General features: G+C 33.1%; 1 protein-coding gene across 1 annotated transcript in view; it reads right to left on the bottom strand.

Annotated features, from left to right (window-relative positions):
- Nucleotides 1-3,046: 3,046 nt before the first annotated feature.
- The window catches only part of LOC134248133 (uncharacterized), a 45,631-nt gene continuing 24,383 nt past the window's right edge, over nucleotides 3,047-24,294 (bottom strand). The window contains exons 4-20 of the mRNA XM_062730545.1: nucleotides 23,478-23,633; nucleotides 19,744-19,791; nucleotides 19,301-19,372; nucleotides 18,990-19,052; nucleotides 17,930-17,971; nucleotides 17,761-17,838; nucleotides 15,603-15,674; nucleotides 15,284-15,343; nucleotides 13,722-13,760; nucleotides 13,339-13,383; nucleotides 12,653-12,727; nucleotides 9,875-9,949; nucleotides 9,601-9,651; nucleotides 9,267-9,341; nucleotides 7,540-7,620; nucleotides 4,341-4,382; nucleotides 3,047-3,297 (exon numbers count right to left, since the gene is read on the bottom strand). Coding sequence (XP_062586529.1) covers nucleotides 3,047-3,297; nucleotides 4,341-4,382; nucleotides 7,540-7,620; nucleotides 9,267-9,341; nucleotides 9,601-9,651; nucleotides 9,875-9,949; nucleotides 12,653-12,727; nucleotides 13,339-13,383; nucleotides 13,722-13,760; nucleotides 15,284-15,343; nucleotides 15,603-15,674; nucleotides 17,761-17,838; nucleotides 17,930-17,971; nucleotides 18,990-19,052; nucleotides 19,301-19,372; nucleotides 19,744-19,791; nucleotides 23,478-23,633 — 1,325 coding nt within the window. The remainder of the gene's footprint in view (nucleotides 3,298-4,340; nucleotides 4,383-7,539; nucleotides 7,621-9,266; nucleotides 9,342-9,600; nucleotides 9,652-9,874; nucleotides 9,950-12,652; nucleotides 12,728-13,338; nucleotides 13,384-13,721; nucleotides 13,761-15,283; nucleotides 15,344-15,602; nucleotides 15,675-17,760; nucleotides 17,839-17,929; nucleotides 17,972-18,989; nucleotides 19,053-19,300; nucleotides 19,373-19,743; nucleotides 19,792-23,477; nucleotides 23,634-24,294) is intronic.

Raw genomic sequence — 24,294 nt, 5'->3', positions numbered from 1 at the left:
ATGTTTTTTTTTACTAAGTTTGGTTAAAATTGGCCCAGTGGTTCTTGGGAGACGAAAATTTACAGATGGACGAACAGACAGACGGACGACGGACCAGATGTAATCAGAAAAGCTCACTTAAGCCCTTTGCTCAGGTGAACTAATAAGAATCGTTTCTCTAAAAACTTCTATATATACATGTATTATTTCTTTGCAAGAGCACAAATTGTAATATATACTTTCTTGGCAATTGCCTTGGCAAATTGTTATTTATACTGTCTTTGCAAAAAACAAAATTGTATCATATACTTTCATTGCAAAATTCAATAATTGCTTTGCAGAAGTTAAAATTGTAATACAAAGTTTCTTTGCAAAAGTCCACATTGTAATATATACTTCTTTTGAACAAGAGCAAATTCTTTTGGAAACTGGAATCACAATTAGAATGTATAAATAACCGACCTTCATCTTTTATTTTGTGAGAGAGTGTATTTTCATTCATATCGAAGACCTGCATATTTTATTTACAGCAGAAACTACAGTCTATATCCCAAGATAATTTCTAAGGCACTCTCTATCATCACAGCAGTAGATTTCTGAGTTGTGTGATAATGTGGACATGAAGTGACAATCTACACTCTGTAATGAAATTTTGCAGTTTCTTTATCTCAATGATCGCAAATTATTTACAACATAACACACTTATGAAATTTACGTTATTAATAAATTAATAAATATAATTTAACAATGATTGTTAAGCAAAGAGTAACTTACTGGAGTACAATGTACAGTGAATTGAAACCCGTTGTCTGTTGCAGCCCTCACCATGCAGGATTCTGATGCTGAGCAGGTCTGGTTCCAAACACAGTTTAGGTTTTCATCGCAAGAGGGACAAGGCTTACCTAATCAGAGAGGGGCACATGCTAAGTTTATTTTTTGATTATATGCATATAATTCCTCTAACTATAAAATTATTGTATTATGAAGCATAAATTCAGTAATTATCAATAAATAAGTACATAGTACATTAGTGGTTCATATCTTAGATCAAAGAACTAGACAGAAATGATGTTTTCATTTGCCCGGAACGATAGATCGGGGGCGCATATTGTTTTTCTTCTGTCTGTCTGTTTGTTTGCCTGTATGTCTGTCAATTTAACCTTCGCCATAACCTTTTAACCATGAAAAATAGGGACTCCAAGATAGAGAGAGAGAGAGAGAGAGAGAGAGAGAACTCGAACAAGATAAAGAAGATAAGCTATGGTAGTACTCTTACAATATACATTTGTAGATTATGGACATTTAGGTCTGGTTCTCTATCATATGCAGCAAACAATTAACAACTTTGTTACTTTGTTAAGGCATTGTCCATCCGCCTGTTTAAGAATAGGGTACATGGCTGCTTCTGTTAGTGTATGTAATTTCAGATAACTCTGTTCATTAATCTGCAGGTGTATTGGTTAACAAAATCAGTTGACATTTGGAGTTGCAATATCAATTCTAATGTGTTATTTCGAACAAGTTGTGCATATCTTGTTTGGTTACAGATAGGTGCCTTTTCTTTTGTCTATTTATCTACTGTACATGTACAGACAATAGATTCTGTTAAGTTACTGAAGTATTTTGAAGACATCAGATTCTGTCATATGTTGATGCACAGTTGTCGCAAATTTAATTTGTTGTAGACATTTTTTTCTGCATTTAATATGAACTATTTCAGCAATTTTTGACACAGTTTTTGTAGTTGAATATTTAAAGTTAGGCTTGGTGTTCGGTTTAATACGCAAGTTTCGAGATTATCTCCCTTGGTGCGCTCTTTCGTTCAGAGGGGAGTTTGGTTGCCGCGTAAACAAACAGGTGGGACAGATATTTATTATTGGATATATCGCATTATCGATATACTTGTTTATCGTAACTATATAATTGTAAAAATGCACTGTTCAACTCGAGAATAACCGAATTAAAGAAAAGGTGTCATATTTTTAAGCAGAAAAATCGGAACAAAAAAGAAAATTCAGTGGATGTTCACGAGACTTTTCATACGAGAGAAGAGATTTATGAACCTCCAATAAATACGATAAACATGAATCTGATCATTACATGTCAGCAATCTAAATGGCTCATTGATTTTTTTACCTTATTATAAGTTAAAAAAATCCACTAACTTTTTAGAGAATGTTTGTACAATCAAGAAAATCTTTTACTTTTATTAAGACCATGACATTTATTTCGTTTTCAAGTACCCTATTATTGAAAGTAGATTTTTAAATATACACAGTTGAGCTTGATAAAATTATAAAATGTATCACTGCTAACATTTTTATCTTTCTATAACATTAAATAATTTTTTTAAGCCATAAACATCGTACATTTATTTATGCACGTCTGTATACATAAACAAACTGTCCCACCTCTATGCTGAAATGCATACTTTTTGCGCCTCTATTGCAGGAGAGTTACAATCTCGAAAATCGCGTATTAAGCTCGAAGCTAAGTTTTTTGAAAAGTAGCATTTAGGCGTCACAATAGTAGCGATGGCTATATTTGCACTTAGCTAGGTGGCGCTGTGTCTTAGCCGCACCAGTATCAACAAAGGAACAGTTGGATCATTTCATGAGTGACCATATTACATTTGTAGAAACTTTCAGCTTTTGATGAATCATTGATAATTTTGTCATCAACTGTCTGTTTATCAGTTGAACATCTGATCCCTCAGCTGTTAACAGTTCATTAATTAATGCAGCCATGACCTATTCTTCCAACGAGCAAGTTAAATCATACGGTATGAATTTGTGTATTTGTTAAAGTTGTTTGCCTGTATTAATTTTTAAAAGTAAAATTTGTTGTTTGGCTTCTCTGATAATTACCTATGAATTTCACTAATGCAAGGGCAGAGCGGATTTTAGAACATTCAGATAATTGACCTATTCCAACGAACAAAATTTTATGATTTAGATACTCGATTGGCTTAATTCTAAAAGTATCAAAATTACATAAAAATAGAAAACCTTCGTCGTGTGATTGCTTATTAAACATACGGACCATTTATGAATCTGCCTAAAGTTGTTTACATTGAAGACGTAATTGTGGAATAAATATTTATTGGTGTTTCTGTTGACGCGATGATTGTTGTTTGTTTACTTGTGGTTGAAGTTGCGGCTGGTGTTGTTGTTGTTGTCGATGGTAATGTTGTTGTAGTGGTGGTAGTCGTTGTTGAAGGTGATGGGGTCGTAGTTGTTGTCGCTTGTGCAGTAGTTGTTGTGGATGTTGCTGTTGAAGGTTGTGTTGTAGCCTTTGTTGTCCTTGTAGTCGAAGAAACTAGTAAGTAGAATTAACACGTTAATTATTATCATAAGAACTAAGATTATTTTTTTTCAATTCTCTGAAACATAATAAACTATATCAATTTCATGCATGTTATGTTTCAGTTTTTAATCTTCAAAACAAAAAAATATTTTTCCATGTTTACAAATCATGCAGGGTCTTTCTGATGATCATCAAAAATTTGAACGATAGTTGTCCAGATTCAAGACAGATTTAGAACTCCAAACCTTTGCAATTGTTATGTAAAGAAGGCTAGTGTCATGTTTTTATTTACACAGGTTAATATACTAATATATGTTCGTTCAAAGTAGATAATTTCAAATGAAAATTAATTATTTTTAAATACGATTCGAAAGTTACGATTGATTTGCTGAACTTCACTTTGTTATAAATATGATATTTTCTATATGTAAACAAAAACAAGACTCGAGCCTTGTTTACATAATGGAGAACTTTGAGTATCTTATTTGTTAATCAACAAATGCTGTTCAAAATTTTGCAAATCAATAGATGATGCGTAAATAGAAATTGAAAACATTAAAATATCTTTAAAAAATTAATTGAAAGTGTGTCCATCCCCCTTTAAGAATTTTGATATACTGTAAATCACTTTTTATTCGCGATAACTTTATTTTTGCGTAATTACACGAGACCGTGTGCTCGCGAAAAATATGTTCTCGCGTATAATAGTATTCCTTAAGATTATATAAAGCAATAACCACAATTCGTGAAAATTTTGTCTCGCTTATCAATGACTATCTCGCGAAAATAAGGTGTCGCGAAAAATTTAGTGATCTACAGTAATATTAATGTTCTTTAGTTGACTGTATAAATAATTATTCATGCATGCAAATTATTCTGTTAATTCAATATTTAACAATAGTATTTTTTATAAGTATGAAGAAAAATTTTAATCTATAATAACTACCAATTCCGCCTTAAAATGAAATAGTTAACGCAGTTCTACTAATATTAAAAGAAACCTCTATATAAATAAATTTGCCAAAAGTTAAACAAAATTTTAATAAGTACCATACCAGCGTGGCAAGAACATGGATCTCCTTGTCGGAATACAGCATCTGTATGAAAAATAAAACAAAAGCAGTGAAGGATTATGCTTAAATCAAAATCACGTCTTCCTATGTCTGCATTATAAAACAATAAATGGCAAGAAAAAATGCTCTCTGATTTAGCACAAAAAGATTCTGAATTCTTAAATAATTTCGAGATCTTCTAGACTTAATCATTGAGCCACTTTTTGTGTCACCTACAATGCAAGAGAAGCAATTAGAGATACCTGTACCGGACGTCTGTCAGTCCGTCCGTTTGTAACACGTTATATCTCGAGAACTGTAAAAGGTATAGATTTAATATTTTGAAAATATATAGCTTGGCACTATGGCATATGTATTTTAACATGACCAGTGTTAAAGTCCTTGAACTTGACCTTTGACCTAATTTTCAAAATATTTCATATTGCCGATATTTGACTTCTTTTTGACATTCAGGCGGTAAGTCTATTTTATTTGGAATGTGCACTGTTTGTCATAAAACATTATAAAAGACACAAGCCTTTCATTCTACTTGACCTTTGACCTATTTAGCAAAATACACTGCAGATGGTCAAATATATCTTATGCCTTTCCTATTTAGAGAGGCAAAAATTTGATAATTAACGTGCATTTAATGTTTTAACTTATGCATGTTAAAGAGCTAATGACAATTGATTTGACACTGTATGAAATACAGTATCACAAAAACTGAAATGACTATATATGATAAGAGCAAATTTCGGCACTCTAAAAATCAATTATTTAGGATGATATTTAGATATGTTTAATTGGCATTTATTTTGTAGAAAAGATTGTATATTAGAAAGATTTCCAATACATTTTTCACATTTATATGCAATCACTGGCTGTTAATGATACGAGAAATAATGGTAATTTTGCAATCTAACAAAAAAGCAAAAAAATAAGCCTTTTTCTTGATGTTCTTTTTTTCTTACAGGAAACATAGAGCGCAATGTAAAACTTACATGATTTTTCTGTCACTGAATAGAATTGGATAGTTACAACTTTGGTAAAGATATAAAGATTGTTCTAAGCTGTGCTCTATATTCTCTGGAAAGAAAACCGCTTGAAAATACTGTAGAAGTACTTTTTTCCGCTTGGTATTAATTAACGCTATGTACGCGGTCAGAAATTTTCCGCGGAAATTTGTCCAAGCGAACTTAATATAAATGTAATGCATATAGAGACAGTCTGAGAAATCCGCGTAATTTTTAACCCGCGGATTAAATAGAAATTGCGATTCCGCGGAATTATGACCCCGTGGAAAAAAGTACGTCTACAGTAAGCAGTTTTATACAAAATATGATAAAATGGCGGGAAAACGTAACTTTATGATGTCATATCTCTAAAATATTGGCATTTTGATCAAATTGAAAATGAACAATAAAGGTCGCATGTATAGCTGTATAAATTAAAGCTATATATAAAGTAAAATTAAAATATTCATTTAAAGGGGCCATTTGAGTCACTTATCATTGCTCAAATTGGTGTACTATGAAAATACATCGGGAACGTTATTCCAAACTGGATGATGTAGACTGACAATTGCGGTTAAGGTAGGTCACTCGTCAGTATTTTGGAAAAGTTCACGCAGAACCTCTTACTTCAAAACTATATATCAAAATTCAATTTTTATAACATATTTAGTTCAACAATGTTAATGTTTTAACATTCAACAACAGCCAAAAAAAAATGCCCAAAAAGCTACAAAGAAGGAAGATTTGTGAGGGACTATTTTTTGTGGTGGAAGGATATCTAGCAGATAAGTCTGCATATCAGCACATTTATTTAATTTAATATCTTGGACTTTTAGCCCCACATACTTTTACTCGGTGAATATTTTCCATAATGATATTGCTAAGAATATTTAATATACACCAGTTAAATAAGACATTATAACAATTTTAAATTCTGTTCCGATGAAAAAGCGTCCGGATACTGAAGCATCCGGATATCTGGCGTCCGGATATCTGAAGGTCCACTGTAGTTCTTAATTTATATTTTCAGAACAAGTTTTACACCTTCCTTCAACTTTGCCAAAAAATGAAGAAAAATGTCAAATATAAAATGAACTCCATTTTTTGACTGAACATCACTTAAGTCGTAAAAAGCTTGATTTAAGAAAATGTTTTATTGTCTTTTTAGATTTTTAATATCCCAAAATATGTTACTTTTTAGTGCACACAAATAATTTACGCTCATTTTAAAATATGCAAATTTTTTTTCAATGATAAATATTATTCAAAATATTTTACGTAAAATAAGATATTTTTTGCTGGGGTTACATCTATAAAATTTAATAAATGTTTAAGTAATTAACCAAAGAATTAAATTTTAAGTGCAAAAAAGGTCAACTTCATTGACCTTAGATCGGTAAGATGAACACTGACCCCCTATTTTCTCTGCGATTTTGAGTCATTCTATATGGATAAAATATACTTCTTAATAAATCCTTGATTTAACAAATTTCACGAGTGACATACCTTAACACAAACTGAAGACACTCTTGAAGGATTTTTGAAATCACATACTAATTAATAAATTGATAAATAATTATCTATAATAATTAAAATTTCGTTAAAAACCATTTTGGCTTTGAGGTTAGGGATTCGCATTTCAATTTTAGTTTTTCCTTGACTTGCTGATTAAATTGTTGGAAACTACATTCGATAAGGATGTTAAAAATATTAAGTTGTGACAAGTAATGTTTGTCCAGTATTGAAAATAAGGTTGGTTACTTTCTACACATTTCATTTATAGTTGCCCGAGAGGCACAGTGATTACAGATTTTTCTCTTGAGTCGCAGAGTAAGGTGTTTTTCTTTCGCTGCGGGTATTGAATGCCACTTTGGGACTGATCGTTGAAACCGAGGTCTTGTGTTGCAGAAGGTACTGGCACGGATAAGATTCCCAACCTGCTCAATGACCCTTAGTAAGGAGCATTGGTTTAAGATTTCAGACCACCGTAAAGTGTTGGCCCCTCAATATGTGTAAAAACAAAGTTCTCGAAAGGAACGTTACACAAACAAAACAGAGCAAATACTGTACATTTACTGTGTTGATTTAATGATTAACGAGAAGAATTATCCAACGAAGGAAATTTCAACTCAAGCGCTACTTTTGACTTTGGAAATAATTTTTTAAGCAATGAAAAATCATTTTACCATGCAAATGGTTGATCAAATCCAGCATGCAACGTTTGCCATCATGGTTGTGTTGTAAAATATTATTCAGTTCCCGCCAAACTAAAATAAAACAATTATTTGAATGAGGGAGATGAACAACATCGTCAAGATATTTAATGGTGTATAAAATTTATTGAAACACTGAACCAAACTTCCCAGTGTGTACCTGTAATTTTTAGGTCATAAAAAATAAATTAATGCATACAAGAAGTTATGTAAAATGACTTGAAACTTTATTTTTCTTTTTGTGTAACACAGTGACTAAGTTGCATCCAAGAGGCCCATGGGCCACATCGCTCACCTGAGCACATGGGTTAAAAAAACAAAAATTAGCTAAGTATTGCAAAGTTTACTTGTTGGGAAAGGAGGTTGCATCTTTTATTACATGAGAATGTCACTACAAGCATATCGATAATGAATACATACATGTATATAATTTCCCAATACATATTTTATGTAAAGATTTGATTGCCTAACATGGCCCCACCTTAACCCCAGGGAACATGATATGAACAAACATGAATTCACTCTGAGAATGTTTCTATATAAATATCATCATTCATAGCTTTGCTGATCTCGCAATAAAAAGATTTTTAAAAGACTAGGTATTCATATGTAAAACTTTGATCAGCCATTGTGGCCCTGGCCTATCCTCGGGGTCATGATTTAAAAAAACTTGAATCCCCACAACTTGAATATGCTTCCACACGAGTTTCATCTTTCCTGGTCCAGCGATTCTGGAAAAGAAGATTAAAAAATGTCCTTTATATTCCTACGTAAGAGTTTGGTCAGCCAGTGTGGCCCACCCTACCCCCAGGGGTCAAGATATCAACAAATTGAATCTACAATAACCTGTGAATGCTTCCACATGAGTTTCATTTTTCCTGGCCCAGTGGTTGTGGAAAAGAAGATTTAAAAAAATGTCCTATTTATTCCTACGTAAAAAACTTGATCAGCCATTGTGCCCCGCCATACCCCCGGGGGTCATAATATGAACAAAATTCAATCTACACTACCTGAGAATGGTTCCACATTACTTTCATCTTTCCCGGCCCAGTGGTTCTGAAGAAGATTTTTAAAGAGTTTCCCTGTATATACTTATGTAAAACTTTGATAAGCCATTGTTGCCCCGCCCAACCCCTGGGGTCAAGATTTGAATAAAATAAAATCTTTACTACCTGAGGATGCTTCCTCAAGAGTTTCATCTTTCCTGGCTCAATTTTCTAGAGAAGAAGATTTTTTCATTAACTCATAATTATTTCCTCTTGTAAAAGGGCGTGGCCCTTCATTTGAACAAACTTGAATCCCCTTCACCCAAGGATACCTTGTGGCAAGTTTTGGTTGAAATTGGCCCCGTGGTTCTTGAGAATAAGATGAAAATGTGAAAAGTTAACGACAACAACGACAAACCGACGACAGACGACGGACAAATTTTGATCAAAAAGCTCACTTCAGCTTTCTGCTCAGATGAGCTTATGATTGGGTAAAAATGAAAAGAGCATTTTCAAAAAAGTTAACAAACATACAGGCAGGTATACTGAATATTTTCTTATATGAAAGTTTTTATTGCTTAAGCTCGTACAAGCTGAGACGCACGAACTCTAATCAACGAATTGCAATAATAATTAACATATTATTAATTCCATATTATTATTTTAGAATCATTAAAAATAACTTTAAAATTTAATAGTAAAATTTATATTCACCGCTTATATGAGAATGGCAGATCTGAGCAGTTGGTCTAACAGCAGTCTGGTAGTCCAGGAGGTGGGCTAACGCACCTTAATTAACCTCATATTATCAGTAGGGAAAGCGTTAAAATCAATATAATGCAAATAAGACATCGACTGTCTTGAAGTACTTTTTAATGCTAACCTACATATTAAGGCTGATTGATAAATGTTATGAATATAAACTTTTAAAAATTGTATAATGAGCGTGATCAAAAATTTGAAAGATTGCATATAATTTTAAAAAAATGAGGTCTTGATATTGGGACTATGTTTACAAGTTCAAAATCCTGTTAAAGGGATGCAATACCTCTATATTGAGAACTATGTTGATATTTTGCACAGTTCAAAGTAGTATGATCTGAAATCAAAGTGATAAAAAAATAACAAGTACAGGTAATATAATCAATATTAATTAAAACTAATAGTTAGTATATGTATCTGTCTGTGTCTGTATTTTCTCAGTCTATAATGAACTAGTATTTTGGCATTGAGTGTCCGATAACTCAGTATGATTTTGCTCTATTACAATACCCTTCTCAGAAAAAAATTGAGGGCTTCATTATTGACAAACACTTGCATACCTGTAAGGCCAGCATAATGTAGATCAAATGCTTTAGTACAAGAGCACTTATCGTCTGTACCATTTGGAAAAAGAGCTGTAAGAAGAAAATTAAGAAATTCCGGTATGTAACTTAAAACGAAATATTTAGAGGGAAACTATATTATTAATTTCGGACAAGAGAATTTATTAAATTATCATTTTTAGTTTTATTAGTTGTTCTTTGACATTTTTAGAACTTTATATGAACATTTCTGTGAAGCAAAATAACTTGTCAGGAAGATATTCTGCAAATAAAATTTTCTTTGCCGACAAAGAGCTTCAAAAGAAGTGGTTATAAATAAACTTCGAAGTACATGTACTCCTTTATCGATGAATACTTATAAAACTACTTAATATTATGGTATAATTGTTCTAGAGATGATCTGTAAAGAGTGTTTCATAGATATTTCTTTTTTGAAACAGATTGATAAATGAACACTATGCATGTTGTTCCCAAGAAGATGCCATATAAGAAGTCAGTCACGTGGCGCAGGGGTAAGAGCGTCCGCTCTTGAGTCGCAGAGTAGAAGTTGATCCTTACGTGGCTGGTTCTAATCCCAATTTGGGACATGGAGACCGGTCCTTCGGATGAAACCTTATAAACCGAGGCCCCGTGTCGCAGTAGGTGCTGGCACGAAAAAGATCCATCATGACTCAATAGCCATGAGTGCCGAACATACCTGTAGGTAAAAATGTGAAGCCCTCACCGGCAAGTGTTGGCGTCTTCATATAAGTGAAAAATGCTTCAGAGGGACGTTAAACAACAAACAAAAACAAAGAATATAAGAAAAACATATAGTTGTAGTTAAATTAACGTCTGTGAATGGGAGGAAAAATGACAAGGTTCGGTAGTATTTCTTTATATCGTTATCTTTAAACAAGAGGCCCACGGGCCTTATAGGTCACCTGAGCATCATGCAACAACTTTCAGATGATTGAATTTGCTTCATGTTTTAAGCTAGATGCTTAGGCATTCACAATTTTGGAAGAGGCACTCTTGCTCAACATAACTATGTACTTAGTTAGTTTATTTAAAACCTATGAGCAGAGAAGAAGATTTTCAAAGATTTAATGCATTTTCACTATATAATCAATAGAGCCCCGCCCTAACACCAGAACCTCTGACCCTGGGGCCATAAAATTCACAATTTTGGTAGAGGCACTCTTGCTCATTATAACTATGTACTTAGTTAGTTTATTTAAAACCTAGGAGCAGAGAAGATTTTCAAAGATTTAATGCATTTTCACTATAATCAATAGAGCCCCGCCCTAACACCAGAACCCCAGACCCTGGGGCCATGAATTTCAGAATTTTGGTAGAGGCACTCTTGCTCATCATAATTATTTACTGAATTAGTGTATTTAATACGTAGGAGCAGAGAAGAAGATTTTCAAAGATTTAATGCATTTTCAATAAATAATCAATATAGAGCCCCACCCTAACACCAGAACCCCTGACCCTGGGCCATAAAATTCACAATTTATGAAGATACACTCTTGCTCATCATAACTATGTGCTTAATTAGTTTATTTAATACTCAGGAACAGAGAAGAAGATTTTCAAAGAAATAATGCATTTTCACTATATAATCAATAGAGCCCCGCCCTAACACCAGAACCCCTGACCCTGGGGCCATAAAATTCATAAATTTGGTAGAGCCACTCTTGCTCATCATAACTATGAACTTAATTTGTTTATTTAATACCCAGGAGCAGAGAAGAAGATTTTTAAAGACTTACTGCATTTTCACTATATAATCAATAGAGCCCCGCCCTAACACCAGAACCCCTGACCCTGGGGCCATGAATTTCACAATTTTGGTAGAGGACTCAATGCTGATTACAATCATACCAACAGTTTGACTGCTTGATGTCCGGGAGAAAAGAAGAAGATTTTTAAAGATTGCACTATTTTTAGTGGTTTTTGCCCCCTCCCCCAGGCCCCAGGGGAGCGGGGACCACCAAATTCACAATTTTTGTTACCCTTCACCCATAGATGCTATATGCCAAATTTGGTTGAAATTGGTTCAGTGGTTTCAGAGAAGAAGCTAAAAATGTTTAAATGTTAACGCACGACGCACGACGCACAACGCACGACGGACGACGGACGACGACGGACAAAAACGGATAGCAATAGGTCACCTGAGTTTACTCAGGTGACCTAAAAAGTTTAACATTCATTTTCTCTTAAAATGTACCGTAAGGAATTATTGTCCGAAATGAAATGAAAAATTAAACATATGAAACTACTAATTAACTAAAAAACACAATAATATGTTTTTTTAAATTTTTTTTTCTTTTTGCACAAATACTAATAAATGTTATTTTATCCATATCTTATTATCACTTAGAAATGCTACTAAGTACAACTTAGTTGCAATTAATCAATAACCTTTAATTTGTTGCAACCACTATTGAAATAATTATTTCAATAGTGGTTGAGAGTGTATTTCAATAACAAACATAGATTGCAACCACTACTGAAATACGACCACTATTGAAAATAATTATTTCAATTTCAATAGTGGTTGAATACCAAACATAGGCTGCAATCACTATTGAAATAACGTTTACTTTTGAAATATAGATTTCAGTAATGTTATTCAATAGTGGTTACAACATATGTTTGCTATTGAAATGCACTCTCAACCACTAGTGAAATAATCATTTCATTATTTGTCGTTATTTCAAAAGTCGTTGCAACAAAGTTTATAAAAAAAAATATTTATTTAAAAATTTGACGGCAAATCATTTCTACCTGCCATCTGTTGTATAACCGTCTGCCTGTTCATGTGATTTGGATATCCATATTCAAAAGTAAGGAATGACCAAACTAAAGAAACAAAAAGAATACATTTTCTTGTTAATTCCTTTATCTGACAAGCTGAATAAAAGTATTTTCATTGGAAATATCAATGTTAATAAACATGTTAACATCAATCATCGACTTTCATATTTGTATCTTTGTGTTTTGTTGGTGTATATTTAGAGATTGCTTTGTAATCAACCCATTCTTTGATCATTATTTCTACTTTTATTCGATGTTTCAAAAAGTCTTGAGTTGAATTCTCGATTTAATTCTTGAGCAAAAATTTCCAAACAGAAAAATACATGGAAAAGTGGCAAGAATACCTATTTTTTCTTTCTAGGTTATTAATCCCTTTTTGTCAAGATTCCGACAAGAAAAAAACCTATCTGATCTCAAGTTAACTTAATTATTATCCAAAAACTGAAATTAAAACTGATAAAAATAATTCACCGATGGATTCGACTGTGCAGCATTTTGGGTGGTATGATTTTAAAGGATTAAGGAAGTATTATATAATATCGGTGATTAAAAAAAAAATCAATATTAGCGTTACCTGTATCATCATCATTGCATTATAAAATTCCTTCATCAAACATAATGTAAATGATGTATGGCCAAAAACAAACAAAACATACCCGTGTGTTCACTTAGACACTCTCCATTCTTATAAGCTTTGTATTCTAAAAAAAAAAGAAAATAAATAAAACTTAAATTCATACATACTACTTTAAATATTTTTCATATATGCATTTTTCTAACTCTTTAAAATGCTCCTGGGGAATTTATTTCATAGTAAGTGTATACATGTACCGTTTTTATACATGAATGAGTTTTTTTTTTGTGCTTGATATTTTTGTTACGCTTTAGTATCAGAGATGATACACGTAAATTCAATATATGTGTTATCGACCTCAGCCGGTAACTTCATATTTGTTGGAGGAGTAGCATATTAAGGTTGTTATATCACAAAAGAAAATTTTTCAATAATGAAAAAAAAACCTATAATAATGTTACTTACTTTCACCCAGTGAGAGTTCGTGGTTGGGAAAATGTGTGACTTAAAGATAGAATATCAATAGAATAAGAAAACATACAGGAAATTATATTACTAGTATGTACTGTGATATTCTGTGAAAGGATAAAAGCATATAAGATTTAGAATATCAAACTTATTAAAATATTTTGAAATAACTAAACTGTAATCATTAGCAAAATAAATCTAAAAGGAATAAACAAAAATCCTGAAGGATAATTGTTGTGGGGGATGTAACGACGATTTGGCGATATGTCAGTCATATTGAAACGGAGCACAGAAATGAAGAATACAAAAATACTTCTTTAATTTAATCGTTGTTTATAATTGATTCATTCTGTACCTGATAAAAAATTTCTATAATTAAATTAAGATCGAATCTTAAATATTTCTATAAATGAGGCAAACTTTAAGGTAGTCCGACCCTGAAGTGTTGAAAATAAGGAATTGTTGAATAATTGAAAATGCTTAGAAGAATGTCTCTGAATCTCAAAGCAATGAATATTTATGCACAGTAATTCTTCAAACTTTATGTCTAAGATTAAAGCTGAACACGATTCGTAAAGAGGAATGTGTCCGCCATTTTTGTTCGGAGAATCGCTATACCGGCAAACCCCAATATAAAGGGCAGGACTTTGTCTCTGTTCAGCGTAATCAGTCGACACCGGTGTAGACGGACGTATGCTCTACCGCACTCGGTAGCGACAATAATATCGTAATACTGTGTCTAATGCATGAAAGTAAGATACCAAAGAAACTTCCAATTATAGTTGTACAGGTCAGTGTAGTATGCAAACAAACACAGACACACATAACTGCAAAAAGTGTAAACAAAGGTAATGTAAGATAACCAGCACACGAACACGGGTCGCCATTCCGAGCCGATACCCGTGACAATAAAGCAGTCAGATGTGACGAATATGAAGAGTATACCTTGGTATTGATGTTTCTTAGATAATGATATCAAAAATGGCGTATTTACAAGTCGTGTTCAACTTAAATCATATTACAAGTATACGTATATAGGGTAAATTAGTAAAGCTCAAATATGTTATCAGGAAATGCAAATAAAACCCCTACTATGCATTTTTTACTAAAAATTGATCAACACTTATATTTTAGGTGAAAATATAGATATCCAGGTATTTGAAGAAAATTGCATGATTCTAAACTTGTAGTTTTAGTTTCTAATATTTGCTTCAAACATTTTATGATGCATTATGTACTTAGTATAAAGCATTTCCTATAATTGAAAAAAACAACAACAAACAATCCATAAACATCTTTAATTTTCATATCAGGCGTATAAATATTTGTATCTCAGTAGAATGAAGAAATTCAATGTCTTTAACAATTCAATTTTTAAAATATTTAAAAGGAAATAATCCTTGTAAATAAAAACTTGAATTAATTTTTTTCTATTTTGGGATAAATATAAGCCAACAAACTTATAAGTCAGCAAACAAGAAATCCAGTTAAAATTATAACCGGGTTTGCAAGAATTTATGACTTTTACTTTCTCAAAAGGATATACATTTAATATTTACCCTGGATGGAGCTTTGGCACGCATGATAGCAGTTTGGCTCGTGGTTATGATAATAAGCAGCTGAAATACATGTAAATCTTAGTAAAATTGTATTATACATTTTAAATCAAAGACTTTGTTTTGCCGTTGTTAATTATAATGTATTTGAATGTCACATTGTTGAGACGTTGATAAAAAGTTATATGCAATTCCTCTGTGTATAGATTTAGAAAGTTAGACATATCCCACAAAAATTTACTGCAATCAAAATTGAGACTATTTGTAATGAATAGTTATATTGCCCTCTTTGGCTACGTTAATTATTGTGTGTTATCATTACCTTTCATATGAGAGATAAAATCATCTAGGCATCGGGAGTTCATATTGCTCAGGCGGAGAAGATCACCCCAGACTGAAAAAGAATTATTATGGAGTAAGAATTTAAAAAAATACTTTTAACCTTGTAGAGAAAGCTTATAGCCAATATTTTGCCAATAAAAATAATATTCAAATCCAACAAGAGGCCCACGGGCCTTATAGGTCACCTGAGCATTGTGCAACAACTTTCCAGTTACAGTGTATTGAATTTGATTCATGTTTTAAGCCAGATGCTATATGACATTCACAATTTTGAAAGAAGCACCATTGATCATCATAACAATACACTTAGCAGTTGCTTAGCTTGGTTACTGAATACCCATACGCAGGGTAGGGGAACAAAAATGCACTCCAACTAATCAATAATATTCAGCAATAATCAGTAGTGCCCCTAACACTGTGACATAAACCCCTGACCCTAGGTCCACACACTGCACAAATTTTTAAAAGGCATCCTTAAAATTGCCTATAAAAAATAAATAAATGTTTTCGAAATACAAAGACGCAGATTTAAAAATATTAATTCATTTTCAGTATATATTATAAGTAAAGCCTCCCCCCCCCGACCTTTGGGCCTTGAAATTAACAATTCTGCAAGATTAGGGCCCTTGCTCATCATAACTATATAGGTAGTTCATCTGCTTCATACCCAGAGACAGAGAAGAAAATTTTCAAAGATTTAATGTATTTTCACTATATAATCAATAGAGCCCCACCCTAACACCAGAAACCCTTACCCTGGGGCCCTAAAATTCACAATTTTAGAAGAGGCATTCTTGCTCATCATAACTATGTACTTAGTTAGTTTATTTAATTCCTAGGAGTAGAGCAGAAGATTTTCAAAGAATTCATGTATTTTCACCATATAATCAATAGCCCCCCCCCCCCCCCCAACACCAGAACCCTTGACCCTAGGGCCATAAAATTAACAATTTTGGTTCAGGCACTCTTGCTCATCATAAATATGCACTTAGTTGGTTTATTTAATACCTAAGGAGCAGAGAAGAAGATTTTCAAAGATTTCATGTATTTCACTATATAACCAATAGAGCCCCCCCCCAAAAAAAACAGAACCCTTGACCCTGGGTTCATATTTACAATTTTTGTTGAGGCACTCTTGCTCATCATAACTATCCACTTAGTTAGTTTATTTAATAATACCTAGGAACAGAGAAGAAGATTTTCAAAGAATTCATGTATTTTCTCTATATTATCAATAGAGCCCCCCCCCCCCCCAACACCAGAACCCTTGATGATGGGCCCATAAAATTCACAATTTTAATTGAGGCACTCTTGCTCATCATAACTATGCATTTAGCTAGTTTATTTAATACCTAGGAGCAGAGAAGAAGATTTCGAAGAATTCATGTATTTTCACTATATATAATCAATAGAGCCCCACCCTAACACCAGAACCCCTGACCCTGGGGCCATAAAATTCACAATTTTGGTAGAGGCACTCTTGCTCATCATAACTATGTACTTAGTTGGTTTATTTAATACCCAGGAGCAGAGAAGAAGATTTTCAAAGAAATAATGCATTTCACTATATACTTATTTAGCCCCGCCCTAGCACTACAACCCCTGAGCCCAGGGCCATGAATTTCAGAATTTTGGTAGAGGACTCAATGCTGATTACATTTATGCAAATAGTTTGACTGCATGATGTCCAGGAGTAAAGAAGAAGATTTTTAAAGATTGCATTAATTTTAGTGGTTTTGGCCCCACCCCTCAGGCCCCAGGGGGGCAGGGATCATGAAATTCACAATTTTTGTTCCCCTTCACCCATAGATGCTTTGTACCAAATTTGGTTGAAATTGGCTCAGTGGTTGCAGAGAAGAAGCTGATATTTTTCAAATGTTAACACACGACGCACGACGAACGACGCACGACGACGGACGAAAACAGATAGCAATAATAAAACAAAAATAATAATAATAATAAAATAAAATAATAATAAAACACGAAAAAAGAGTAATATACAACACATAAGCAGACAAAGAGTATGATTAAATGACTTGAGCCTCTTACAGTTATTTTTTTCAAGTGCTGTTTAATTCATATCAATAAAAGGCATGTTTCCAATAATGTTTCGATGCCTCAAGAAACTGTGAACTCACCTTTATTACGAGTCTGGCACTGTATGGTTGAACCAGTGTAATGGGAAGGTAGATTAGTGAAGTACGTGTTCATTATTTCTAAATGAAATAAAACAAATTGATTATTTTTTCTAGTTATTAAAAGAATTTTCAAAAACATTTGAGGTGACAATAAATTATTCTTAAATACCTTGGAAGTTATGGTCTTGTCTACAACTATTGTCATAGGTTTCTGTCAAAAAGAAATGTTATTCATTAATATTTAAGAACGATCATTAAGACTGGGAGGAAAAATCCTTACAAAGAAAACTTCCCAATGTTTCACAAAGGAAAAAAAACCTCCCTGAATGGAATTTAGACTATTTTCGTGTATGAAGCTCAAATAATTATTTTATTAAACTTCTATATAGATAAATTTATCATTCAAGTTTGAAAACTTCAAATATTTGATAATTAAAATCTTTTTCTGCTATAAAATCTTCTCAAGTCGAATGCTTGAATTATACCAAAGGAAAGGACTTAACTCAAACTATAATATCATGTTTTCAAATATAAGCTATTATAAAAGAAGTACATTTCTTGCCAATATGAAAAGAAGATATATTCAGGCGACTAGGCGAAGTTGACTCTACAAATAGATTACGTCTTTTTGGAGTATATAAGCATAGTCCAGTTTTTGCAAAGAAAAAAAACAAATCTAATCGTTCGAAACGTAAAATAGATGTACAATCACACGTTGTATTAAAGATTTTGAAAAAAATCTTATCTAAATTTATTCAAATTTATGGAGGAATATTACAGTAAAGATATCGGTCTTCTAATATTTTAGAAAGAATATTAGGGTCAACATTTCGCTAAGAGAAGCTCCGATATGCATAATCGAAGATGAAAAAGTAGATACACATTGTCCTTTTTCTTTTTTTTAAAAAGTGAAATCCAAATTTCAGATCAATTTAAGAATCTTTTGGTCAAGTTTAATATCCACGAAATCAGTAATTCACTAAAAAAATTATCCATGTCCTCAATGAAACTTATAACTTCAAATATGTGACTTCAATACTTCAACTACGGGTAATTTTAACCACGATTATTCGGCCCACGAAAATATGGGAGTTTACTATAAATGAATTCATTGGTGGAAAAATCCCCCCCCCCCCCCCAGCGTGTACACACTTTCAAGCAATACAAATCAATTCAATGATTGTCCTGAAATAAGAATTTTTAAAATTGTTGGTCTCGTTTCAACTTACGAGTTGTACGGTAATGGTAAAGTATATGTCTATCTGAACACGTACAGCTGTGCAGATTTAGACCTGAAAAGAAAAGACACGATGACGTGACGGGATGTAAAATTTTCTGAATTAAATATGGTTTGACTATTGGAGGAAGTTTCAAAAAATGTACAAATTTGAACCCTTATAACTTAAATAAAGTATTCTATCGTTTATAAAAGTGACATCATAACCATGTGAAAGCTAGAAAGATATGAATTTACGTCTATCGGTCGTATATAGAAGTGAACTTTTGAGTTCTAAAATGAACTATAGTTATCAGTACTTACTTGACATTTTCTTCACTAATGTTGTTGCACAAATATGATCAGTTCGTCGCAGGTGATCCAATTGAATAAATACTAAAGGAAAGTTACGATTAGAAAAAAAGGTTTTATACCGGTCAAAAATTTTTCTCATTTTTAAGTGACATTTTTCCAGTTTATTTTCAGTGCATTCACAATGAATAAATAAATTATCATTCTACAATTGTCTAAATTTTCGGCAAATCTGTTTGAGATTCTTAAAGGAAACTTCATTTACAATAAAGCTATTTAATTGCATATCAAAAAGACATTTTTTGAAAAAAAGGAATTAATCTTGTGACCGTTTTTCTTGCATTTCACTTTTTATTTACGACGAAAAGTAGTATCTTTTCATGAGAAATTCGCTTTGGGAGGGGGGGGGGGAATTAAACCTTATAAAGAAAATTTTAAAGCAATTTATCTACTACCCGAATAAGGTGAAAGACAGTTCTCTTTTTCTGCATTGTTGAAAACATCTGAAAATATGAGAAACAAATTTCAAGCAACAAAATGCAACGAAGAAAACTGTGACAGACAGCAATTTTTCCCCAAACATTGTCAAACATGGGATACAATCCATAAATTATGATGAGTGAGATATCATGATCATAATCTATAGGATACATTCCCTGTTTAACAATTTAATGTATGCCAAAAATTACTCATTGTCAATTTCCTCGGGATATATCCAATTTGAGCATTTTTTGGAAGAAAAATTCAATGGGAGAAAAATCTCATCTGTCACTTTTTCTTCCATGTGAGAAAGGTGGAATAGTTTTTAAGACTCATCATTCTCTCATGGGATTCAGACTTTAAGAACTTCAAATCTATTGAAAATAGACATGTTTCTGAGTTCAACATGAGAACCTGTGATACTGTTAAGAAATCCCATCAAGTATTCTGACCTCCTTTGGACATCTTAGAAATGATGGTTAAAAGTGTAAACATTGTCGTGTCCGGAGTTACATGCCGCACTGTTTGAAGCATTTTTTAAAAGCTGATTTTGAAAAGCTTTAAATATGAAATAATTCATGAATTCATAGTTTCAATTTTTTAAATAAGGCACCTGGACTTTATAACTGGAATACTGCTTGTTATTTCATTATTGCACCGATATATCTTTTTCCTTGTATCATATTGATGGAATGATGCGTGGTTCCATCCTCAGGTGGATTGGCTGTTTTGGCGCTGTTCACAACAGCCTCCAGGGGTGCGCCGACAGGGGTGATCAGATCCCAGTCTGGAGCCACTTAGCTCTACATCGTTGTTTTTTACGGTTTATTCACATCACTAATGACATCGCTATTCAAAGTGTATCTCCCATCTTTCAAAGCCTTTGAGCAAGCTAATTATACGTGCTCCAAGTTTGTTGGTTTACCACAGAGAACATACTTTGGATCATCTGTAAGTCCCCATATTACCAGATAAGTTGGGCAGGGAAGAATATCATAAACTGATTTCAGCTTAAAGTGAAGTCTGGATTTTTTTTTATCTTCCAAATATCATTCATTCTCAACTTCACTTTCATGTAATGTGCGTTTTCCCCTTTCACCCTACTACCTTGTCTCTTCATTTCATCTGCATTCACAATTCTTGATTCTTCCTCCATTGCACGCACATCTCTCTTTACAAAACTGCGCTTCTCTTCGACTGAAGCTGTCTTCAATCTTGCTTTTGGTGTGACATCCATCCCTTGCCTTCCTTTTGCCAGTCTTCCCACAATGATACTGTGTCTCAAGCGGGATTCTGCTTCTTCTATAGTTTTCTTTACTGACCACTTTCTACCCGTCCTGATATCTACTTTTTCTGTTCGGACCTTGTCGTCTTTGCTATTCTGTAACATTAAGTGTTGACGCACCTTTGCACCTTGAATTCCTCAGTAATTGACTTAAGAGGTAACTGTACCCTAGCCCCAGAGCTATTTAAACCAATGCTACTGAAACTTCGCGGTACCACCGATTATTTCAGGTATCTGCTTGCCGTTATTTCCATCCCTTCTACTGTGAGGCAGTATACCATTTTGGTAAATCCATGCATTATATTTACCGGGCAGTCTATTTTCATCCATTCATCAAGCTGTCAACATATTTCTTTTATATTTTGCCTGTCTGTGAAAGTGTAATTGAAGAATTTCCCTAAACACTTCATTGGCTTTTCTTAGACTGTTGGTATTGCCTCTCCATCAATCTGGAATCTTTATTCTTTTACTTTTCCATTCTTTATAGATAAACTACGAGATTTGCTTGGTCTTACTTTCATTCTTGCCCAAGTGATAGCTGATTCTAGTTCTTGTATTGTCCACTTGGCTTCAATAACTGTCTTCGTTGTACCTCATCGCTGCTGAGAACAGGATTTTGGGAATAGTACATCCTGTGACTATACCAACTTCAAGGTGTTGCCATGCTGTTGTGTAATCCTGTACTGGAAATCTCACCTTAAAATGGTCAAAATAATGGTCTTTAAAACTGATCTTGTCTTCTCAGGTACATGTTATCTTTCGAGTGTCAGCTCAACAAGTTTATGTGGAACTGTTCCATATGCATTTCCTTGTTCTAGCCAGATGACTGCCAACTCCTTTGGCGTCTTTGTTACCCGGATTATCTGTGCCAGTACAATTGTATGCTCAATATTTCCTAATACTTTAAACGTATTACATTTGGCTGTGTATTCTGTTTTGCGCTTTTTGCGGAAATACAAGAAAGAATGGACAGTATATGATAACTTAATTATCATATTAACTCAATAACTCAATATGCTTCATGAACTATCATGTGTACATGTAAATGAAATTTCTTTTACTGGTGATTTTTGTTTTCTTTGTTGGGGAGTTGGGCGAGGGTAAATTAGATAATTATCAACAGGAGAGACGTTAAAGATTTAGGTAATATCGCCAATTAAAATATCACCATTATGTATGTACGTCCTTTAAATGGTCATCTATAAACTTAGACCCTTTTATTATTGACAATCAATAGCGATTCGGCTTACAATTGCAATTGGTGTGTTGTGTGGGATAAGGGGGGGGGGGGTCAAAGCAAGAGATTCATGCCCATAGGAAGCAATTGCAATTTCAGTAAGTGGGCACAGCTATATATTTTTAGTTGGTGGTACTATCACTTAGCAAAAATTCCTTGACAAGCATAAAAAAGGAGGTGGTATCAAGCGTTTAATTGAGGGGACATGAGCATATAGTAGTAATATTTTCTATAGTATTACTGCCTGTTTTCTATATTATAATGTATGCTTTCTATAGTATTCTATATAGTATATGTATATATATACCGGCAGAAAAGGGGTATTTTACTATATATTTCATTGAAAAAAGTGTCACATGTTCTCATCAACATTAGCGCATTTGAATTACGATTACAATTTAACCACGCAGACGAATATCAAAAAAGAAGAAAAAATCAGAAAGAAAAATTTAAAGCGAGAGGAGTTAGCTGGTAAATCTTTAGACTATGTTTTCAGACAGACAGTAAACCTGTGATCTACCCTAAAAACTTTGGACAAAATTTAACCGAACCGGAAGTGATCTGGATCTTCGTCTGAGGCCAAGGTTTTTAGATTCAATGAAACAAACAACTTCAATGGTAAGAAAATGATGAAAATTCGTGCTCATAGCGATCCAATATCATCTCAATTAGTCTGAATCACCCTTAAAGCGGTACACGTACGTACTGAACGTCCAAGGATGTTGACCAAAAGATATCTTTGTGATGTACTGCCAAATCCCGTTACTGAATACCATTGAACACATTTGGAATTTTCATAAGGAATGTCAAAGCCCCCCCCCCCCCCCACACACACACAATTTCATCGGCTTAGAAGTAGTAGGTGTGGCTGAAGATGGGTCAAACTCCTATTCAGGGGTATATGGCATCCATGAGAAGAGGATGTCTTGCAGTAATTAGAACGAGTGGGGATCTTACTTCGTAGATTTTATGTGAATTTTCGTCTTGACGGTTCGTAATGTTCTTGACACTTTGCTGAGAATTCTTACGAGACATTGACATGAAATTTACGCAATATCGAACTGAAATATGTAACATTAACCATGAATTAAAGAAATTATTTATTGTATGCATTTGTTCTTTAAAACTTAATAAATGTGAGGTGAACACTTAAAAGTTTGGTTCAATGTAGATACACTGATACTAACCTCTGTAAGATGTTTGGTTATGGAGGCATAAATTATGTTGATCTACATGTGATGCAGTCGTATGGACAGAAGGTATAACCCCTGATCCACCAGAACTGTGGGAACTGTGTCCGCTGGAAACATGGACTGTTTCACCAAACAGTACCCGATCACATTCTATGTTTGGGCAGTAAAGTAAAAAATATTAGTATCCTTTTAATCTTTTTGAAAAAAGTGAGTTTTTCAGCAAGGAAATCTTGTACAGTAAATTTATTTAAATATTATAAAATTTAGTTATATGAGTTAATAATCATAAAAGATGTCGAAATAGATTTCAATTGTTAAAATGTAAAATAAAATATTATCTCCCTATTATTTTAAGTTCTCTGATTGACTGAATCTTGATCACATGATAAAGTATATAAAAGCATATAGACTTGTGTTACTTTTTATATATTCTGAAACACATAAAAACCTCGTGTTTCTGAAAAATTTAACTTGATGAATCTGAAAAAAATTCATCCTTTCATAAGGCGTAAAAAAATAAGTTTGTTTCCTGTAACATTCCCAAAAAACTAAGGGTCGGTAGGTCAGAGATTCCTTTTTTTTTTGCTTATGTATGGTCAAACATCTCCGGACTGAGTACACCAGGTGTCATATTTACAGTGGACACCCAACATGGCTTCCAAAATGGCTGCCTAGCGGCAGAAAACGAACTTCAGAAAGATGTATGGGTAATTGTTGTTTCAATAATGATTACTCTTTATATTTTTAGGTAAATGTTAACTAGGTTGACACATTTTATGTCTCAAGTTAAGCTACAAGCTAATTTTTAAAT

The sequence above is a fragment of the Saccostrea cucullata genome, unplaced genomic scaffold (genome assembly GCF_032062105.1).
Source record: "Saccostrea cucullata isolate Sc308-1 unplaced genomic scaffold, CSIRO_AGI_Scuc_v1 ctg1910, whole genome shotgun sequence".
Taxonomy (NCBI): domain Eukaryota; kingdom Metazoa; phylum Mollusca; class Bivalvia; order Ostreida; family Ostreidae; genus Saccostrea; species Saccostrea cuccullata.
The sequence above is the reverse complement of the archived record's forward strand: the minus strand, read 5'-3'. Positions and strand labels throughout refer to the sequence as shown.